This window comes from Schistocerca serialis, chromosome 6, assembly GCF_023864345.2.
Source record: "Schistocerca serialis cubense isolate TAMUIC-IGC-003099 chromosome 6, iqSchSeri2.2, whole genome shotgun sequence".
NCBI classification, from domain to species: domain Eukaryota; kingdom Metazoa; phylum Arthropoda; class Insecta; order Orthoptera; family Acrididae; genus Schistocerca; species Schistocerca serialis.
The window spans coordinates 213011107-213030303 of NC_064643.1; the positions used below are offsets into that span (position 1 = coordinate 213011107).

The 19197-nt window shown below is 41.4% G+C and overlaps 1 protein-coding gene across 3 annotated transcripts in view; it reads left to right on the forward strand.

The window, feature by feature from the left end:
- Nucleotides 1-10717, forward strand: part of LOC126484632 (uncharacterized) — a 224612-nt gene extending 213895 nt beyond the window's left edge. For all 3 annotated transcript variants that reach the window (XM_050108222.1, XM_050108221.1, XM_050108223.1), the window contains one exon: nucleotides 9764-10717. In XM_050108222.1, coding sequence (XP_049964179.1) covers nucleotides 9764-10319 — 556 coding nt within the window. In that variant the 3' untranslated portion in view covers nucleotides 10320-10717. The remainder of the gene's footprint in view (nucleotides 1-9763) is intronic.
- Nucleotides 10718-19197: the final 8480 nt, after the last annotated feature.

A 19197-nucleotide genomic window follows, 5' to 3' on the forward strand; every position in this document is an offset into this window, starting at 1 on the left:
TGTTAACTGTGGTATTTGTAAGTCAGTCCAAAAATGTGTCTTGCTAGAGAGCAAACAGTTTCATTCAACCAGCCGTTTATATTGAATTTTCTCATGGAATGATTTGAGAAGTAGGATGTGGTTTACGATGGGTGAGGATACCCAGGTGGCTGTTTCTGGGATCAGGACATCTTTCTTGACACTGTTGAGTGATGATATAGTCAATGAGATGCCAAAGTTTGGAGCGTGGATGCCAGATGCCATTGACTTGCAGAGTTTTTATGTGGAATAAAAGAATTATGTGGGGCTGTTTGTTTGTCATCAGGAACTCTGAAAGCTGCCAACAGTACAACAATCCTCACTGACAGTCAGGACATCTTGAATGCAGGAAAGACCATTTCAGCTCACTCTTAAACTGTATTTCTACTGCTGCTGATGACTTTCTCGAATGTGGGTCACAACATCCAGCACAAGATTGTGTGGCAGTCCCACCGACATTTCATGAATTCAGCTAGGTTCTAGTTAATATGAAACCGAGAAAAGCACCCGGACCTGAGCAACCTCCCCTTGGAGATCATTCAAAGTGGTGGCTTGCCTCTAAAAACCAGACTCTTCTCCCTGTTTCTTCTAATGCAGGAAACTTTTAAGGTACCGGCTGATATTAAGAGCTCCACAACTGTCACCAAATTTTTAAAAAGGCGACTGAAGCATATGCAGTAAACCATGGCATATCATTGCTGTCTGTGGCTGGTAAAATTTTTACTAGTATTCTGTTGAATCGCCTTTAGACTGCAGGATAATTGCAGGAAACAACATAAGTCATTACCGTTTGTGTCGTGTGACCTAGATAAATTTCCATTAGTAATGGGCTTAAACAAGGATGTGTCCTCGCACCAAAGTTTTTTTCTCTGTACCTAGCAGCCATTCTTAATGAGGCAACATCTGTAAACAGTGTAGGAATAGAACTTAAATACAAATTTGACAGAGGGCTATTTAATCAGTCTGGACTGCACTCTAAAAGGTTCACAAGCCTCACTCGGGGAACTGAACTGCAGTATGCTTATAACAATGCTTCTCCAGCTCACACACCCAGTGAGCCGAAACTGTATGTAAATTGTTTCAGTACTGCATATAAATGGTTTGGCTTGACCACACACACACACACACACACACACACACACACACACACAAAAGAAAAAAAATGTACTACCACAGCCAGCTCTGAAACTGCTTTTCTGAATTTCAGTATCTCTATTTCCAGCACACTTTGGAATAATACATCATTTCCTCTATCTAGGAAAACTAATTGCTCATCGGAAAAGGACATCAAGCAAAGGATGGATGCCACACATGTTGCTTTTGAACGTCTTGTACACTGAGTCTCCCTGTCACTATGCACCAAACTGTTGGTGTGTCAAACAGTTGTTGTTTCTACCCTGCTCTGTGGTTGTGAAAGCTAGACAATATATCACCCTGATCTTGACAAACTAGAACACCTCAACCAACAGACACTTAGATGCATTATGAACATCAAATGTGGTGACTTCTTATCAAATACTACTGTTCGTGAGAAGGCTAAGTATAGGGTGAAAGCCACCATTATTGGTCACTAACTCAAATGAGTTGGGGATGTCCAGCAGATGAGAAACAACAGACTTCATCAATAAATTTTGTATAGTGAAGTTAGCACAGGTAGAAGGTCCCATGGTGCTCCTCTGAAGTGCTGCAAAGAGCGTTTCAAGAAGAATGTAAAAAGTTTAAAAATTGACCCAAGTAATTGGTGCACCACAGCAGAAGATCATTAACATTGGTGCACAGCTGCTTCAGCTGCTGTCTTACATTTTGAGCGGGAATGATTGAGGCAGGAGAATTAAAAACATCAGAGATGCAAATTTTGCCAGGCCTAGGCATGGCCCCCACCATCTGTTATGTGTAATGTATGTGGCCACATGTTTCATGCCAGGATTTGTCTCTTAAGTCATCAAAGGTATCTCCATACCTGAACTCTCTTGCAGTTGTGGAAATGCAGGAGAAAAATGAAAACTTGGACGTGAATATCAGCTGCCACTGCCGACAGTATGAAAATTATAAAATTGTAATTGAGGAACACCTTTTCAAAAGTTGATAAAGGCAAAAAAGTAAATTTTTGAGGAAACGTGTTTTTTAAACATCATACCCAAATACTAATTATGTAAATGAGGTAATGTAACATTTACACTGCTTTTGTAGGCATGATTCCGATTGTCTGTTTAATTTTTCTCAGTGTTCATTTTTTATATCAGAGTAGAGTGACAGGTTTTTTCAGAAGTCTGTAAATGCATAGATGGAAGTTAAAAGTTTTTTAGTATTTGCAGTCAATGTGATTTTTTCAGTCTCTTTTTTCATCTTTAACATTAATCACAAAGAAAGCTTATTTATCGTTCTTTTGTATAGAAATACAATAGTGCACCACAATATAACACATTAATATAATATTTTTCCATAAATGTTTGATAAGCAGAAATGCAAAATGCAACAGACATCATTGAAATTAAAAATACTGGCAACAGCAATACAAACTGGGAACCTACAGATCCTTTTCAACAATGTCCTCATAAACTCATCTGCTCCTTCTGGTATGTTAAAATGCATCATCAGTTTTAAGACATTCTTTCTCATCTCCTTGCTGATCGTGTTCTTCTTTTCTTAAATGGCTGATTTCTTTACTGCCAGGCTTCAGAGTCTGGATTTCCTTAACTCAACCTCTTCAGGACTTCCAATATAAGTGTCCAGTAATGACAACAATACCTTCTTCTTAGACTTTTCATAAACCAAAACTTGCTGAGCAGTTATTTTTAAGGGATCTTAGATCATAGGGCTTTTAGTGTACTGGACATGAGATCCTTTGCTTTCCAATATTTATTTAGTTTGTTTATGATGCCATGTTGTTCCAGCACTTTATAATATTCGGTCAGTGAAAGAATATCTTTCTTTCTTTCCTTTTTTTTCACTCTGTCATGACGCATATGGCTGTGACCATGGAAAGGGAAATAATGCACCAGCTTATTAAATATACTGCTTTCTTCTGTAAAGGCAGTTAGTGTGCCCATCATTACTATATTTTTATTTTGACTGGTACATGAATCAGAAAACCCTTCATTCGGTCTTTGTTTCCAGCCAAATATGAAAAGCAATCCTTTCCTTTCTTTGTGTTCAGGAATGAATCATAATGCATAAATTGTGTCTCCAAACCTGTCTTGAAAATGATACTTCACCTACAGAGAGCTGTGGTATTGCCCGAGTCTATTGTATACAAAAAAATATTTTAACCTTATTTGAAAATATAATATAATGGGATAGATAAAAAAATCAACTCACAAAGCGGCAGCAAGAGAACACGTACATAAAGGAATTTAAATTTGCAAGGTTTCGGAGCCGTGATAAAATGCTGAGGCTGAAAGAATTAATGTAAATTAAGGCAGGTGGGTGGCAAGAACCAAGGAAATGTTGTAACACTAGTTCCCACCTGTGGTGTTGAGAAACTCGTATTTGAGGGAAGAATCCAGATGGTGTGTGTGATGAAACAGGCAGTGAGGCCATGACTACAGCATGCTCTGCAACAGGATATTGTGTGTTGCCAGTATACACACTCTGCCTATGCCCTTTAATCCTGACTGATATCTTGGTGGTAGTCATGCCAATGTAAGAGGCCAAACATTGTTTACGTAACAGTTGATACATGACCCATGTCATTTCACAGGTGGCTTTCCCTTTGGTAGTATGTATTTTGTCAGTTACTGGGCTGTTACAGGTGGTGCTAGGAGGGTACATAGGGCAAGTCTTACAGTGAGGATGGTCACAGGGTTAGGAACCCTAGGGTAAGGAAAAAGAAGGAGAAGGAGCATAGGATCTGACAGGGTATTGCAGTGATTTGGGGGGGGGGGGGGGCAGGGGGCAAAGGCTAATCTGGGTGTGGTGGGCAAAATGTCAGACAGAGTAGACCTTATTCCAGGGCATGATTTTAGGAAGTCATAGCCTTGTCATAGTAGCTGATTAATACATTCGAGACCAGAATAATACAGAGTAAGAAGATGTTTACTCCTGTGTACGTCACCTTCAGTGAGGATGAAGTCAACTGCAAACTTCTGTTCACATTAAACCTACTAACAACGAAAGTTACATTCTGTCAGTTTTCAACCTGTCCGTGTCATATATTCCCTCCCATACAGCCTTGGCATTCTAGGCAAACGTTCTTGTTCAGATGCAGATTCTCTATGGCAATACACCGCCATTCTCACCTTAGCTTTCACTGGACCTAATTACCCCACAAGCCCAGTTCAAAAGCTGATTTCCAGGGCCATCAAATCCAATCCTAGTACTGCTGACCGTTGCAAAAAACAACTTAGGGGTACACCTCTTGTCACTCAGTATTATTCTGGTCTTGAATGTATTAATCAGTTACTTTGATAAGGCTGTGACTTCCTAAAATCATGCCCTGAAAAGAGGTCCATTCTGTCTAATATTTTGCCCGTCACACAATAGCTTTATGTCATTCTCCAAATCTCTTGCTATATCCTGTCAGACCCTGTGCTCCTTCTGCACCTATTTCTGTATGGTATGTACCCCTTTGACTGTCTCCACTGTAAGACTTGCCCTATACACTCTCCTCCCACCACCTATACCAGCCCTGTAATTGGCAAAACATATATCTCTGAGACCCCATAGATTGTTTATGAAATGTTACGTAAACAATGTTCGGCCTTTTATATTGGCATGTCTACCACCAAGTTATCAGCTAAGATGAATGGGCACAGGCGGAGAGTGTATACTGGTAACACACAATATCTTGTTGCGGGGCATGTTCCACCACACATGCCATCTGGATGCCCCCACCCCCCCATCAGACACCAGTTTTGTAGAACTCTGCAGCTGGTAACTGGTGTTACAACGTATGCTTGGTTCTCACCATCCACCTGGCTTTAATTTATGTCAGTTTCTTCAGTCACAGCATTTCCTCACAGTAACTACTCCTGTGTCCACTCCCTTTTAGTTTTGTAGATCTTTCCTTTGCAGATCGGTCTATGTTTCCTGCTTCCTACATCGATCACATGTAATGCACTTAGCTTTGTGCTCTTATTAACTCTTGCAACCTGTTTTGTCAGTAATCTCAGACTTGCTTATTATCCTGGCTTCCACTTTTAATCTCTCAGGTTTTCGAATCTTCCCCAGAGCAGTCTCCAACAAATCAGTGTTTGCTTCTCTTCCCGCCCAGTAAGTCTCCCCTGACCCAAGGCTCTGAGCAACTTTTTGAAACTCTCCCCATTTCCTAAACCTATCAGTCCTTTTCTTCACTGCTCTTCCTTCCCCTTCAACCCCTCCGCTAGAAGAAGGAGCCATTGACTCCAAAAGGTTGCAGATTTAAGTACCCTTATATGTGTTTTCACCGGTCGCGGCTTGGTGAGTAGAGTTTTTATCTATCCCATTACATTATATTTTTAATCACATTTGAATTTTCCTCCTTCGTTAAATTGCATAGAACGTTTTTGCGTGTAGTTTGTGCAACCTGTGGTTTTTTATTAATTGGTTCTTTTACTTCAGATCGTGTTCCTTTTTTAATTTCAGTAGACCAGTCTCGCATGTTGAACATATATCTGTATTAGTAGTTTTATATGACAAATTAAAGCAGTGATAGAAAGTATGTTTTTAATTTGGTAAAGAGCTAGTTGGAAAGCCTGATGATTTCCTTATTTATTTATTTATTTTCTGAAATGTTTCCACATTTAGAGTGTATTCAGTTCGAATAGCAAATATCTCTTTTGGACTTTTTCCTTGAATAGTGGTTCTCTCTACACCTGTTTATTTTGATATCATTCTTTATAGCTTATTTAACTTCCTTATCTTTAGTTGTGCTGCAGTCCCGCTCTGAGTTTTCAGTCTATAATCTCGTGTTACATGAAATTTGGTGTTCAAATTTGAGTATCTGTCTTTGGACATCCGTGACATTACCTGAAATGTTACGGCGCATACAACATTGGAACAGTATTCTTCCTTCCTGCCTCTATCTTTTGGTGATGTGATTATCATGTATTTTAGCAATAATTTATCTTGTTTCATTGTGTTTAAGTGATGAAAAGTTGTTATATTGCTCTAAGTGAGATCAGCTGCTCTGCGTTCTTTCCTTCCTAAGACTTTTGGGTTTACTGATGTCTACTAGCCCCCATGAACAGCAATAGCTTCCATTTTCTTGTTCTTGTTGGACTTCTTGAATGCTTTCACTGTCGACTTGGACTTTGTACCACCTGAGCACTCTGTTACATGTGTACCATTTCTGAATCACTTGTATGAACCTCCATCTAATAGTTCAACAGCTACTCTTTTAGCACAAACCTCCCTCTGACAAAACTGGCTTGAACTGAGTAATAATTAGGAGGTAATGTTGGTGTGTAAACCACTAATTTGGTGTGTAAACCACTAATTTATTTCTAATGTTGGTTCTGATAGCAAGGGCTTAGCTACAGTTTATGTTTTTTGTATGTCCAAAAAACACTTCTCACGTTGTTATTGATTGTGATGTCCTCCATTGTTATTGATGTCCTAAATTGTTGTTCTCCCTTCCAGGTTTCTCAGAAGCAAAGCGCAGTTTGTGTTTCTTGACTTTGGCTTTGACTTTCTGAGAGCAAATATTGAATTTTGAAAGAACTCTTAGTTTTCATCACCCTATATCAACAGCAAATATTGGCTTGTGACCAGACCATTTCAACAGGACAAACATAGCAAGAACCTTGATTTTTAACTGACTTCTGAAAAAATCTCCTCAATTGTTTACAATTTCTTCATCATATTGCATGTTTAAGGCATTTGGTATGTGAGTTTAGCACAGCGTATGAACTGTGTTACTCTAATCCTAGATCATTTGAACCAAACTTCAGTTTCCTAATCACAGTTACCGTGAGCCAAACATTGATATCTAACTATTGGCCCTTGTAAGTCCACAACATGGGGTAACCAAAGCCACCATGTCTTTATTTTACAATTTCTGACATACGTTTGATAAAATTTCCTTATATGGGAATATATAGTAGTATATCCAACTTTTAACTGAACCAGTTGCTCTCTAAAGTAAAGTACAGATGTTAAAGTTGAAAAATGGCATGAGTAGTCCTGTTTTATGTTAGGTGTAGGAATAATTTTGAGGTACATATATCTTAGTCTTCCTTTTGACATTTCTACCCAATACACTGTATAAGGTTAGGTGATACTTAGATATGATTTTTTTGTGGAAACAGCATTTAGCATTATTTTCTCCAAACTTTCAGAGTCGCTCTAATGTTGGAAACATGGATGATGCAGTTTATATCAGTTATTTGACAACCAAAATATCATACATCACTCTTTTATGTTGAACTAGAGGATTCATATTGGATACTGCATTCACTATTAGAGGCTGTAGTTAAAGAGTTTTGAATATCTATAAAATCTATTCCTTTCAGTCTCCAACAATGGTTTATTCTCACTTTCATTCATTACACCATGTCATTCAGTAGATTTTCATTCCTTGCTACAGAGTAGTTGTTTCTGGCTGCTGGCTGTGATTAGTGGAAAAGGCATTAAGCAGTTAGAGAACAAGTTCATTGAATGGATTTCCTCCGAGACCAGATTGTTTTGCTTCGCCCCCCCCCCCCCCCCCCCCCCACCTCTCCCTGCGGCAGCGGAACTGATCTCAAAAGTTTGTGCATACCGTATATTGTCCCAGCTAGTTAAGAACCATTCCCTGCCATTGAATCCTATTAAATCTGTTTGTAAAAAGGTTTATCAGCTTCCTTCAATAACCCTTGAATCCCTTGAATGTTCACAGATATTATTGTCTATGTACTAGCTGATTATGGAATTCAGTAAACACTGGGAATGTCTCATATATTTCTGTTTTAGTGACACAGTTAAGTTCTTAAGTTAATGAGAGATGGCATTAGGGGAGCAATGAAAGGAGAGTTGACCCTAGTGCGTATCGTTTCGGTATGTTAACAGTCAGTCAGTACTACATTCCTTTGTGCGCCTATCACCAAAGATATGTTTTCCCATGAACCTGTCCTTTGCCATTAATGTCCGATGAATTATAAAGATGTCTCTGGACCTTACAATGTCTAAGCTTCTCAATTCTCACAACACGATATTAATTATGGGTTCGAATCCTTTCTGTGTCTGTTCAACACAAGTTTAGTCTTTTAACGGGCACTATTTTTCACATTTACATTTATTAGCAGAATCACCTTGCCAACAAGTGGCAAAGATACTAGTGTGATAAGGTCCAAACTATTTTCGGTCCCAATGCTCTTTAATAATTCGTATACAGCAAATAAACTCTTAATTCAACATAAAAGTTTTCGTATTGTCAATAAATCTCTTCACAATCATAAGTATACGATTGTAGCTTTTCGTTTAACACGTACAATCACCATACACTTGAATATCAGTGTTCGTATACCCAGTCACCTCTAATTGACTCACTCTCTGAATTTATCCCAAAATAATCTATTCTCCACAACTCGAATATCTAATCCAGTTCTAAGAATGCAATTTAATTAGGCTTCTAATCCCAAAATTCCAGCTACCACGGAAGAACTGTGAACACACTCGCCACCGGTGAAAACAAAAACTCAAGAGGCCTAACAACATTGCGCATTGGTTTATATATTACATTCAAAACAAAACACAGATCTGTTAGATCTTCCTTGGATTCCCTTTGTACTGCTTTGTGTTACTCTATTTCGAATATCTACTCTTTGTAAAATTTTAACTAACTGTTACTTTGAAATACTACTACCATTTTTGGGCCCTTAGGTCATTTTGTATTACAGAATTTAATCTAATACTCGTTTCTGTATAACCACTCTCTAAAGAGTGGTTACATAGTTAATTGTCAGATTGCAGCATGCATCTCCTTGATGATGCCCAGCATGCTAGCAAGCAGCTGCCCTTCAACTTTTGAATGCTCTGTGAGGTGAATTCTTCATGGAGGCCTATGCTCCCATAGCTATGATGCAAGAACTCAGTGAATGCGATTTTGATGTTCAGCATAATGCATGTGAAAATTTGCCTGCCTATGTGGTGCACACTGCAGAACTACATGAGAAGTTCCTTCACTCAGTATGTGTAACTGTTTGGTGTGTTTTATTGACGTTAGAGATCATTGTGCCTTACTTTTTTTCTAAGAAACCAAATGTACAATGATGAATTCCCAACTAGTTGTCAGTGTGATTGATAATTTTATTTTGCCCAGTCTTTTAAAAAAAATGATGTTGGGAATGTGTGTCTTCAGCAAGATTGCATCATGGCATACACATTTTGTTGGAAAAGTACTCTGTACACCTGGTCTCTTTGATGGACAATCTTCTGTGGCCGGTGCACTTGCCCAATTTAGCCCTTCGCAACTTTTCTTGTTTTTCAGTTTGGTATCTAAAATTCATTGTTTACACTGTACAGCCAAGGACCTTCATACACTTGAAGGTGAAAATTCACCAAAAAGTAGCTTGTGGACTTCTTGTTATGCTAGAAACTGTCACCCATAACTTCAGAAGTCAAGTAAATCAGTTTACTGACAATACATCACTTGCTGGACATCATATTTAAAAATATGTCATTTTAAATTGCTATTTATGTAGGGAAAGAATAATAAATTAAAACAATAAATATAATTTTCTTTCAAAACAGCAATTTTCATTGTTGCCTCCTGTTGTATTTATTTGTGTATAAACATCTGTGTATATGTGTATGTAAAATTAGCATTAATTTACAAAACATTTTGCAGGTTGAAGGTAGAACCAGTTGATGATACAAGGGGTCCAGTATCTGTGGAGGATTGTATGATTACTAAGTGTCTGCCACGTAGTTGGAAATGTTCCGGCAAACCCGTACTGCACACGTGGAATATGCGCAAGAAGGCTGCCACAAAGCATAAATTAGATCCCAAACTCCCTATGATGGAGTGGGAAACACTGATTTCACAGCATCTAGAACAAGAGCCATCAGAAGTTGAAAATGCATCATTCATTGTCCGTATTATTGCTGGAAGCAAAAAGGAGTCTGTTCGCTGTTGCCTCATAGCACACACAGAAGATGCAGCTCTCTATCATATAATTGCCAGAAAGCTCCTTTCACTTATTCCCCTGTGGTTAAATACTGCCTTTGTATCCAGAACTGCATTGAATTACATTCCTGACTTCTCCTTGTCAACTAATACAGATGCAGGAAGTGCCTTGCCTGCTAATGCAAATGTATGTGGTAATACAGAAGAATCATCTGCTGCAGAGATAGTTCTGGAAAAAGGTAACACAGACAAACAAGATGATGATCTGTCCAGTTGAAGCATTCCATTCCAAGTGCTTCATAGCTTTAACAGTGCGATGAAAATTGAAAGTTGGCAGTACTCTCCTCATGGTTACCTCTCTTCCACAGTGAAAACTAATTCTTTCTAATCTTCAGCATTGTGAACAATTAAGTGGTGTTTTCCATGCACAGGTGAGATGAGTAACATTGTGTCATGAATTTTACTCAGGACATTAACGACACTGCAACCATCGTAAGGAATAAATAAAAAATTAAACTAGTCTGCATCAAAACTGTTTCCTTTGGAAATGCTGAAATCCCTTTTGAAACACAGTCTACATGTTTGTAAATAAATATTTGACTGGAAGCTATTTTTCACAAGTATACACAAGCTATTTGTGTAATATTGAAAGATAATTAAATTTCATTGTGTGTATTTGTTTATTTGAAAATTATTTATTAAATGTTCTAGACACCTTCATATGGGACATAGGCTGCAGTGTGGAACATACTGACATTGGTTGGCAACATGGTTGGTCCAGATCAATTAATTAAGTAATTTTATTTGTGTGTTCTGTGGATTATAATTGCAAACTCTAAATATGATGTGTAACAAGTCGGTTTTACATTGATAATAGACATTCTCTCCTAAAACATGTGCACGCACACGCCGACACACACACGCACACACACGCGCGCACGCACACACACACACACACACACACACACACACACACACACAAACACACCTCTCAGATCACATGATTCTGTGCATCCACAGTGGTCAACAACAGTTGTTTTTGGTTGCATTTTGTGCACATTCCACAGCCACAGATTGTTTTTAAACATGCTGAAAATTGGTGCCTTCAAAAATGGATGGAGGAAGTTGTGAATATTTCAGTTGAGTCAAGGCCACTGTAACATGTTCGAGAGAGAGCTTCAACATTTTCTGTGACAACAGGTACATTAAAAAAAGGGGGGCTGGGCTGGAACTTAATCCTAGTCCCAGTCTTTCATGGTCACTACATTACCAGCTGCACTGTTCGTACATATCTCATAAACTAAGTAAGTTTGAATTTATCAGTTATTTCCTTGCATAGCTTCAAAGCTCATACTAAACAGAAATTTCAAATTCATGCAATAAATGGAAATGAAAAGAGTCGTCGTTTGTCTAAATAGCTGGAGAAATTTTTATTCACATCCATATCTTTGCACTTAATAAAAATATGGTTCCACTTTTAACCACTAACATGCCATTACCTCACATTTTATTGTAGCAGATCATATTACAATGACATGTTTATCTATGCATTGGTGACCTCAAATAGCACAATTTTGTAGCATGGAACTTCTAATACATAAACCACCAAATAACACACTTAGGGTTCAGAGTGATTTAATTGGGGTGAGGGAGTTGCTTCAACGGCCTTCTGGTCAGTTTGATGCGACTTGCAGTGAATTCGTTTCCCATGCCAGCCACTTCATCTCAGAGTAGCACTTGCACTCAATGTCCTTAATTATTTGTTGGATGTATTCCAGTTTCTGTCTTTCCCCATAGATTTTACTGTTTTCAGTTCCCATGATGAGATGCCTTGATAGCTTGATATTTATGTTGTGACTCGCTGATCATTCAAAGCGCCGCCGCGCAATTACGCGCGTCCTCTACATGCGGCGCTGTCTGCCAGCCATGCAGCAGCTGCGCCACCTAAGCGGCCAGCCGAGCTGCGGCCGCTAGACTGGGACTCAGTGCTCATTCAAATGCTAACGTGTACACATGTCTTGCTTGTCAAATTACTCTGTGACTTATATTTGTTGTGTCGTTCTGAAATATATGTGTTAAACTTGACGTTATAACAATTGGCAACGAGGTAGTGGATTTTTCCTTTTCACCGTTGACCCACAGGGTTCCATGGCTACTGCCGAGGAACTATTGCAAAATCTCCTTGGACAGCAAATGCTTCTAACAGCGTCAAATGCGGTGCATTTCTCGTCGTTGGCTATACCTCCTTTTCCTCCTTACGACAAGACGGCGGAAGACTGGTCTGATTATGAAAAACGTCTTCGACAGCACTTCTTGGCATTTCATGTCACGGACGAACATCCGTGTAAGTCTCTGTTCCTTTCCTGGATTTCACCTCAAATGTATCGGTTGTTGTTGCAATTGGCTCCTTTGAAGGATCCTGCGTCTTTGTCCTTTGCTGAAATGTGCTTACTTCTGTCTGTCTATTTTCAAAAGCAAACGCATGTGGTAGCCTCTTGTGTTGCCTTTTATCATTGTCAAAAACAGCCACATCAATCCTATCGCGCTTGGGCTGCTGAACTTCACGGCCTCAGTCGAAAGTGTCAATTTGTTACTGACGTTCACAAAGAATCCTATGCCGATTCCATGGTACGGGATACTATTATCCGGATGGCGCCCGACAAAGAAGTTCGGCAACGTGCCCTTCAGTTGGCGAATCCGACTCTAGATAAAGTTCTCTCCATTGCGCAGTCTTTTGAAATTTCTCGCGCCGCTGGGGCGCAAATAGAGGCGTGGGGTGATGGCGGGGAAATACAACCTCTGTGCGCTGTTGACGACACGTGCGGCGCATCCCCGCCGGCCGACGTGGCCACAGTGCGCTCCCACGCGCAGCCTCAGCCTAGCCGTAAACAACCCGCTAAGAAACTGCAGCAAAACCCCCGGCAACTTCCTTCATGTCCGCGGTGTTTTACGAAACATTCACGCGAGGATTGTCCCCAACGTTGGGCTGTGTGTCACAATTGCAAAAAGAAAGGTCATGTGTCTTCCTTTTGCAAATCCGACCGTATACGTGATGTTCATGAACATGACGCTGATTCTGATTCTGTGTTGTCTGTCAATTGCACTTCTTCCCTTTCAGGGAAGTTATTCCTCACTGTCCAAAGCCTTAGTCGAGATGTTCGCATGCAAGTGGATACTGGTTCTGCTGCCACTATAATTAATTCTCAGACGTATCTTCAGTTGGGTTCTCCACTCCTGTCACCTGTCACTCGGCAATTACGGACGTACAATAAACAGAAGATTCCTCTCTTGGCACAGTTTAATGCTGAGGTATCTTACAAATCTGTCGTTCGCACTGTTCCCATATTTGTGGTCGACCAGAGCAACGCAGAAAATCTTTTTGGTTTCGATGCCTTTTGCGTTTTTGGGTTCTCCATAGATGACTCTGTCAATATTGTCTCTGATGCTATTCCTTAAGCTCAACTAGATTCCTTGTCGACGACATTTTCGTTCCTTTTTTCTCCTGGATTAGGCCGTGCAAACGACTTTGAAGCTCATATCACGCTCAAACCCACTGCTCGCCCTAAGTTTTTTCGGGCTCGACCCATTCCTGTGGCCCTTCATGATCGGGTAAAACGGGAGTTAGATCGTCTCACTACTTCAGGGGTCTTGCTTCCTGTCACTTCCAGTGAGTGGTCCTCTCCTGTCATTGTCGTTGCTAAGCCAAATGGTGATATTCGTCTCTGTGGCGATTTCAAAGCCACTGTAAATGCTCAATGCCTCATCGACACTTACCCTATGCCCCGTCCTGAAGAACTGTTCACTAAACTTGCTGGAGGCCAGTATTTTTCTAAAATTGACCTGTCAGAAGCTGATCATCAACTTCCTCTCGACGCTGCTTCCTGACAGTTTCTGGTCCTTAACACGCCTTTCGGCCTCTATCTATACCAACGCTTGCCATTTGGGGTTGCTAGCGCCCCTGCTCTCTTTCAGCGATTCTTGGAACAATTATTGCTCCCTGTCCCTGAGTGTATCAATTACATGGACGACATTGTTGTCACTGGCTCCACCACTGAAGAACATCTTCAAAATCTCTGCACACTTTTTCATGTCTTACAGACTGCCGGTCTTAAGTGTAATCTTCAGAAATCACAATTTTTTCAGGCATCTATCATGTACTTGGGGTTTCAACTCTCTCGGGATGGTATTCGTCCGCTTCAGCAAACTGTCACTGCGATCGTGCCCTTCCTCACCCTACATCTGTTAAGGAACTGCAGGCCTTCTTGGGGAAAATAGCATACTATCACAAGTTTTTACCGTCTGCAGCTTCGGTGGCTCAGCCGTTGCATCGCCTGTTGCATAAAAACGTGCCTTTTCACTGGTCCGCGTCATGCGAAGCGGCTTTCCAGAAATTGAAGACTATTCTGAAACAGGCCCCGTGCCTGGCTACTTATCGACCTGGCCAACATCTTGTTCTTGCCACTGACGCCTCTCAATACAGGGTCGGTGCAGTCCTTGCGCACCGTTTTTTTGACGGTTCGGAACAACCCATTGCTTATGCCTCCAAAACGCTCACGGATGCCCAACAAAAGTATTCTCAAATTGAGTAAGAAGCTTTGACCATTATTTATGCTCTTCATAAGTTTGGTGTTTTTCTCTATGGCTCAAAATTTCATCTTGTTACGGATCACAAACCACTTGTTTCCTTGTTTCATCCATCGTCACTTCCCGACAAGGCTGCACACCACCTCCAGCGTTGGGCTCTTTACTTGTCTCGTTTCAATTATGAGATTCATTTCCAGCCAACGGCTCAACATTCAAATGCTGATGCTCTGTCTCGCCTTCCCATGGGTCCTGATCAGGCACTCAGTAGGGACGAACTTTTGTGTTTCCACCTGGATGTTGCCGAGCAGCGGGTTGTGGACGGGTTCCCCATCACTGGGGACCGGCTGGCGGCTGCTACGGGTTCTGACCCTACCCTCTCCCGGGTTTTACGCTGTATTCAGAAGGGTTGGCCAGATCGCCCGTCCGCTAAGACTTCTGATCCGTTGCGGAACTACTACACTTTGCGCTACCGCCTCACGGCTAGGGATGGTGTTATCCTCCTCTCCACTGACAATGCTTCGCCACGTGTTGTGGTACCTGCGTCTTTGCGTGCTTCGGTCTTGCGCCTCCTTCACCAAGGGCACTAGGGTGTGTGTCGCACAAAATCTCTGGCGCGCCGTCATATGTACTGGCCTGGCATTGACTCTGAAATAGCACACATGGTCGCCGCCTGCGGCCCTTGTGCGTCACAGGCCGCTGCCCCGAAGTCATCTTTGTCACCGTGGCCTTCGCCTGAGAAGCCCTGGGAGCGCATTCATGCTGACTTTGCAGGACTATTTTTAGGTACTTATTGGTTCCTCGTAATTGATGCCTACTCTAACTTTCCTTTCATTGTCCGTTGCACGTCGCCTACCACCGCGGCAACCACCAGTGCTCTCGCCCGCATTTTTTCTTTGGAAGGCCTCCCCTCTTCTCTTGTTACTGATAATGGTCCGCAATTTGCCTCTTCCGAATTTGCGGATTTTTGTGCTCGTCACGGCGTTATGCATGTCATGGCCCCGCCGTTCCATCCACAATCCAACGGTGAGGCTGAACGACTGGTCCGCACATTTAAGGCTCAGATGCGGAAACTTCTGACTTCTTCTGCTGCTGATGATGATGCGCTTCTCCAGTTTCTGGCGTCTTACTGTTTCACCCCCATGGGCGTCCACAGCCCGGCTGAGCTCTTACATGTCCGACAGCCCCGCACGCTACTTCATCTTCTGCGGCCTTCCACCTCACGGCCGCGGGTGCCTTCACTTGGCCGGTTCACAGCCGACGACCTCGTCTGGGTGCGGGGATATGGCAGGCGGCCAAAATGGAGCCCGGGCCGCATCTTAAGATGCCGTGGCAGATGCCTGTATGAAATCCAGACGGACACGGGTGTTGCAGTGCGTCATTCGGACCAGCTTCGGCCTCGTGTGCCAGCAATGCCTGTTCCGAATGCCGCTACACCACCTTTGGCTCTACCTGACGCTCGGGATCTTGGCATCTCTCAATACCCACAACGCAGCCGTCTCACCGTCATCGCGATGCCAGCACAAGAACGGACGCCACCAGGAGATGTGCCCATGCAGGAACTGGATGACCAACCTCTGTCAGAGCAAATCTACTCGCCTCCTCCTCCAACGGACGCCGACACATCGCCCATGTCTCTTGTCATATCAACTGGACTTGCCGCAACGGGCAGATTGGTGCATGGAGCCCCAGCAGATTCGACCCCTACGTCTCCTGTCATCTCAACCCGTTATCATCGGGGACACTTCCGTCCATACGGGAAGCCTCCTCCTCGAGACTTTACGGCGAGTCAAACAGCGCCTATGGATGTTAGCCATCTCCAGGACACCTTCATCAAGACCAGTGCAACAATTTCAAAGGGGGGAAAAGTGTTGTGACTCGCCGATCATTCAAAGCACCGCCGCGCAATTGCGCACGTCCTCTATGTGCGGCACTGTCTGCCAGCCATGCAGCAGCTGCGCCACCTAAGCGGCCAGCCAAGCAGCGGCTGCTAGACTGGGACTCAGTGCTCATTCGAATGCTAACGTGTACACATGTCTTGCTTGTCAAATTACTCTGTGACTTATATGTGTTGTGTCGTTCTGAAATATATGTGCTAAACTTGACGTTATAACAATGTACTTCATTACAACATTGGTACTTTTCAAAGAAAATAATTACCTATGTGTTTAAATATTGAATTACATTGACAGTACATTATTATTTATTATGGAGCCTAACAATGAACTCTGCCACTTGTTTTGAAGTAACAGGAATTTTCAGTCATTGAATGTAGATATTCAGATAATTTGTGGAGAGAGTTGCCAATTAAGTAAGTTTTTAATTTTCGTTTGAATCATTTGAGATTTCCAATTTCTTGCTTTATGAATGTCATTTCAATCGGTGAAGCCTCATATTGTCAGAGTAACCTTCGATGTGCCAACTCCAGATCTCAGTGTAGTCAGGGACTTCCATTTATCATCGTAGCTAAAAGGTAAATTTTTAGAAACACTTTGCCAGCTCCACGGTGTTTCTTTTCACATGCACAGCTATTTCTCTTTGAACAGGAGGTGGTGCTATTCCTGCGGGGTGGTGAAGCCATTCGACTGAAGTAGATGTTCAGCAAACTGTCATATTTTACAGGTGTCATTTAGAGCTATGTCCACCTGTTCAGCACGTGTTGAATTAGACCAAACAGGACATGCATACTCTGCTGGGGAACAGCATAGTACGATTGCAGAAGTTTGTATAGTTTCAAGTTGACTACTCCATTGCGATCCAGCCAGTTTCCACACAAGACTGTTCCTGACAGAAATCTTTGACTTGCAGTTCATGCAGTGCTTCTTGAAAGTAAGAGATCTGTCAAGCAAACTCTACATGTAAATTATTTTTGTATCTTATATCGTGATTGTATAGATCACTGTCAAGCTGGAATTGATTTTTATTGTAAGCAACAAAATCCATTGTGGAATCAATGTATTGGGCACTGCTTGTAAGGATTCCAAGAACCCTAAAAAGCCTTCTGTAAGATGCATGGTTATCTATTTTACATAATATGCTTATTGCTCGCTTCTGCTGGAGGGGGGGGGGGGGGGGGGGGGGAAGAAAAAGTTCAAGATTAGCTTATCTCTGTGAACATGGTCTAATAGCTTTTTGTCCTTCCCCCAGTGTCTGTCTGTCTGTCTCTCTCTCTCTCTCTCTCTCTCTCTCTCTCTCTCTCTCTTTCTGTGTGTGTGTGTGTGGGTGGGTGTGGGTGTGGGTGTGTGTGTGTGTGTGTGTGGGTGGGTGGACACATGATTTAAAGTGTGTTACATTTGAAGTAAGAATCGTGACTCCACTAAATAGTGGTTTGAAAAAAGAAAAGAAAACTGTAATTGAAGCTACGTACTTTACAATTAGCTGAAAGCATCAAATCAAGAGTGTAGGTGCTAGTAATGTAAGAAAGGAGGGAGGATAAATTAGTGATAAAGGCCGTTCAAAATTACTTTTAATATGGGTCCAACCATAATTGTATTTTGTAGTTGTGTATGTGGCTGATCAGTGTGTATCTGTAAAGAACAAACTATATCAAACTACAAAATGGTTGTCAGAAAAATGTTTGAAACCTGAAATGTTCAGAAATGAAAATAAATAAGACAGGGTAAAGAAAAAGAAAACAGCATGATAAACAGCTAACTCCACAACAAATTGGCTGAAAAGGTAGCGGAACTGTATAAGAATGGTAGGGTAGTTTCCATGTGGTAAGAATAAGATGACTGTGACTGGAAAAAAGATGTTCAACAGATATGATGTTGTTGTGGTTGACTCATTTTATGCATCTCTCCATGCCAAGTAGAGTAAAATGTCACTTGATGAAGTGACGTGTTGCACAAGCATTTTTCGAACTAATGAATGATGATCACCACTGCTGAAAGTTTATTTTCATTATGAATTAGATAATCTACTCTTTGGATGTATGTTTTATTTATGCACATTTATTATGAAATGGATGGACGCAGTGTATCTGCAAGCCAGGAAGATGTTAGACATTATACAATATTCACAGTCCCTGCTGGTCAGGCAGTTTTTCCACTTCATCGGGTCCTGCCTCGGAGATACAGTGTGAGCCATGGAGGAAGAATGGCCATGACAGTGCCTATAATGTCATGAGAACAAGAGAAAACTTGTTATATACTCACTTAGTTGGAATCTGTTGAAAAAGACCATTTTTGGACTTTTGCCCCTATCAATGTAAGGGTGATGTTCCGAATATTGAAGCAGTTTTATAATTCATGACCATTGTAACAAGAGGACAATATCCGATAAATTGTTTATGAGAAGTCTCGCATTTATTTTGACAATCAAATGGTGAATTTGTACTCTTTAACTTCTAACAGTAAGTGCAGCTCTTCAAGAAATAAAGTTTGATTGCAAGAGATTGTAAAGTGTGCTGAAATAATGTGAGCAAGATTGAACAATAGGAAGTCTTAGCTCCCAATCAGGCTTTACTTCGCCACCCAATATGGTAAAGAACCAGCAGAACATCACATGTGGTGACCATGACAGTATCCAGAACAAATACAGCTGAAAGTAAGTAAAATTTACAAAGAACAATG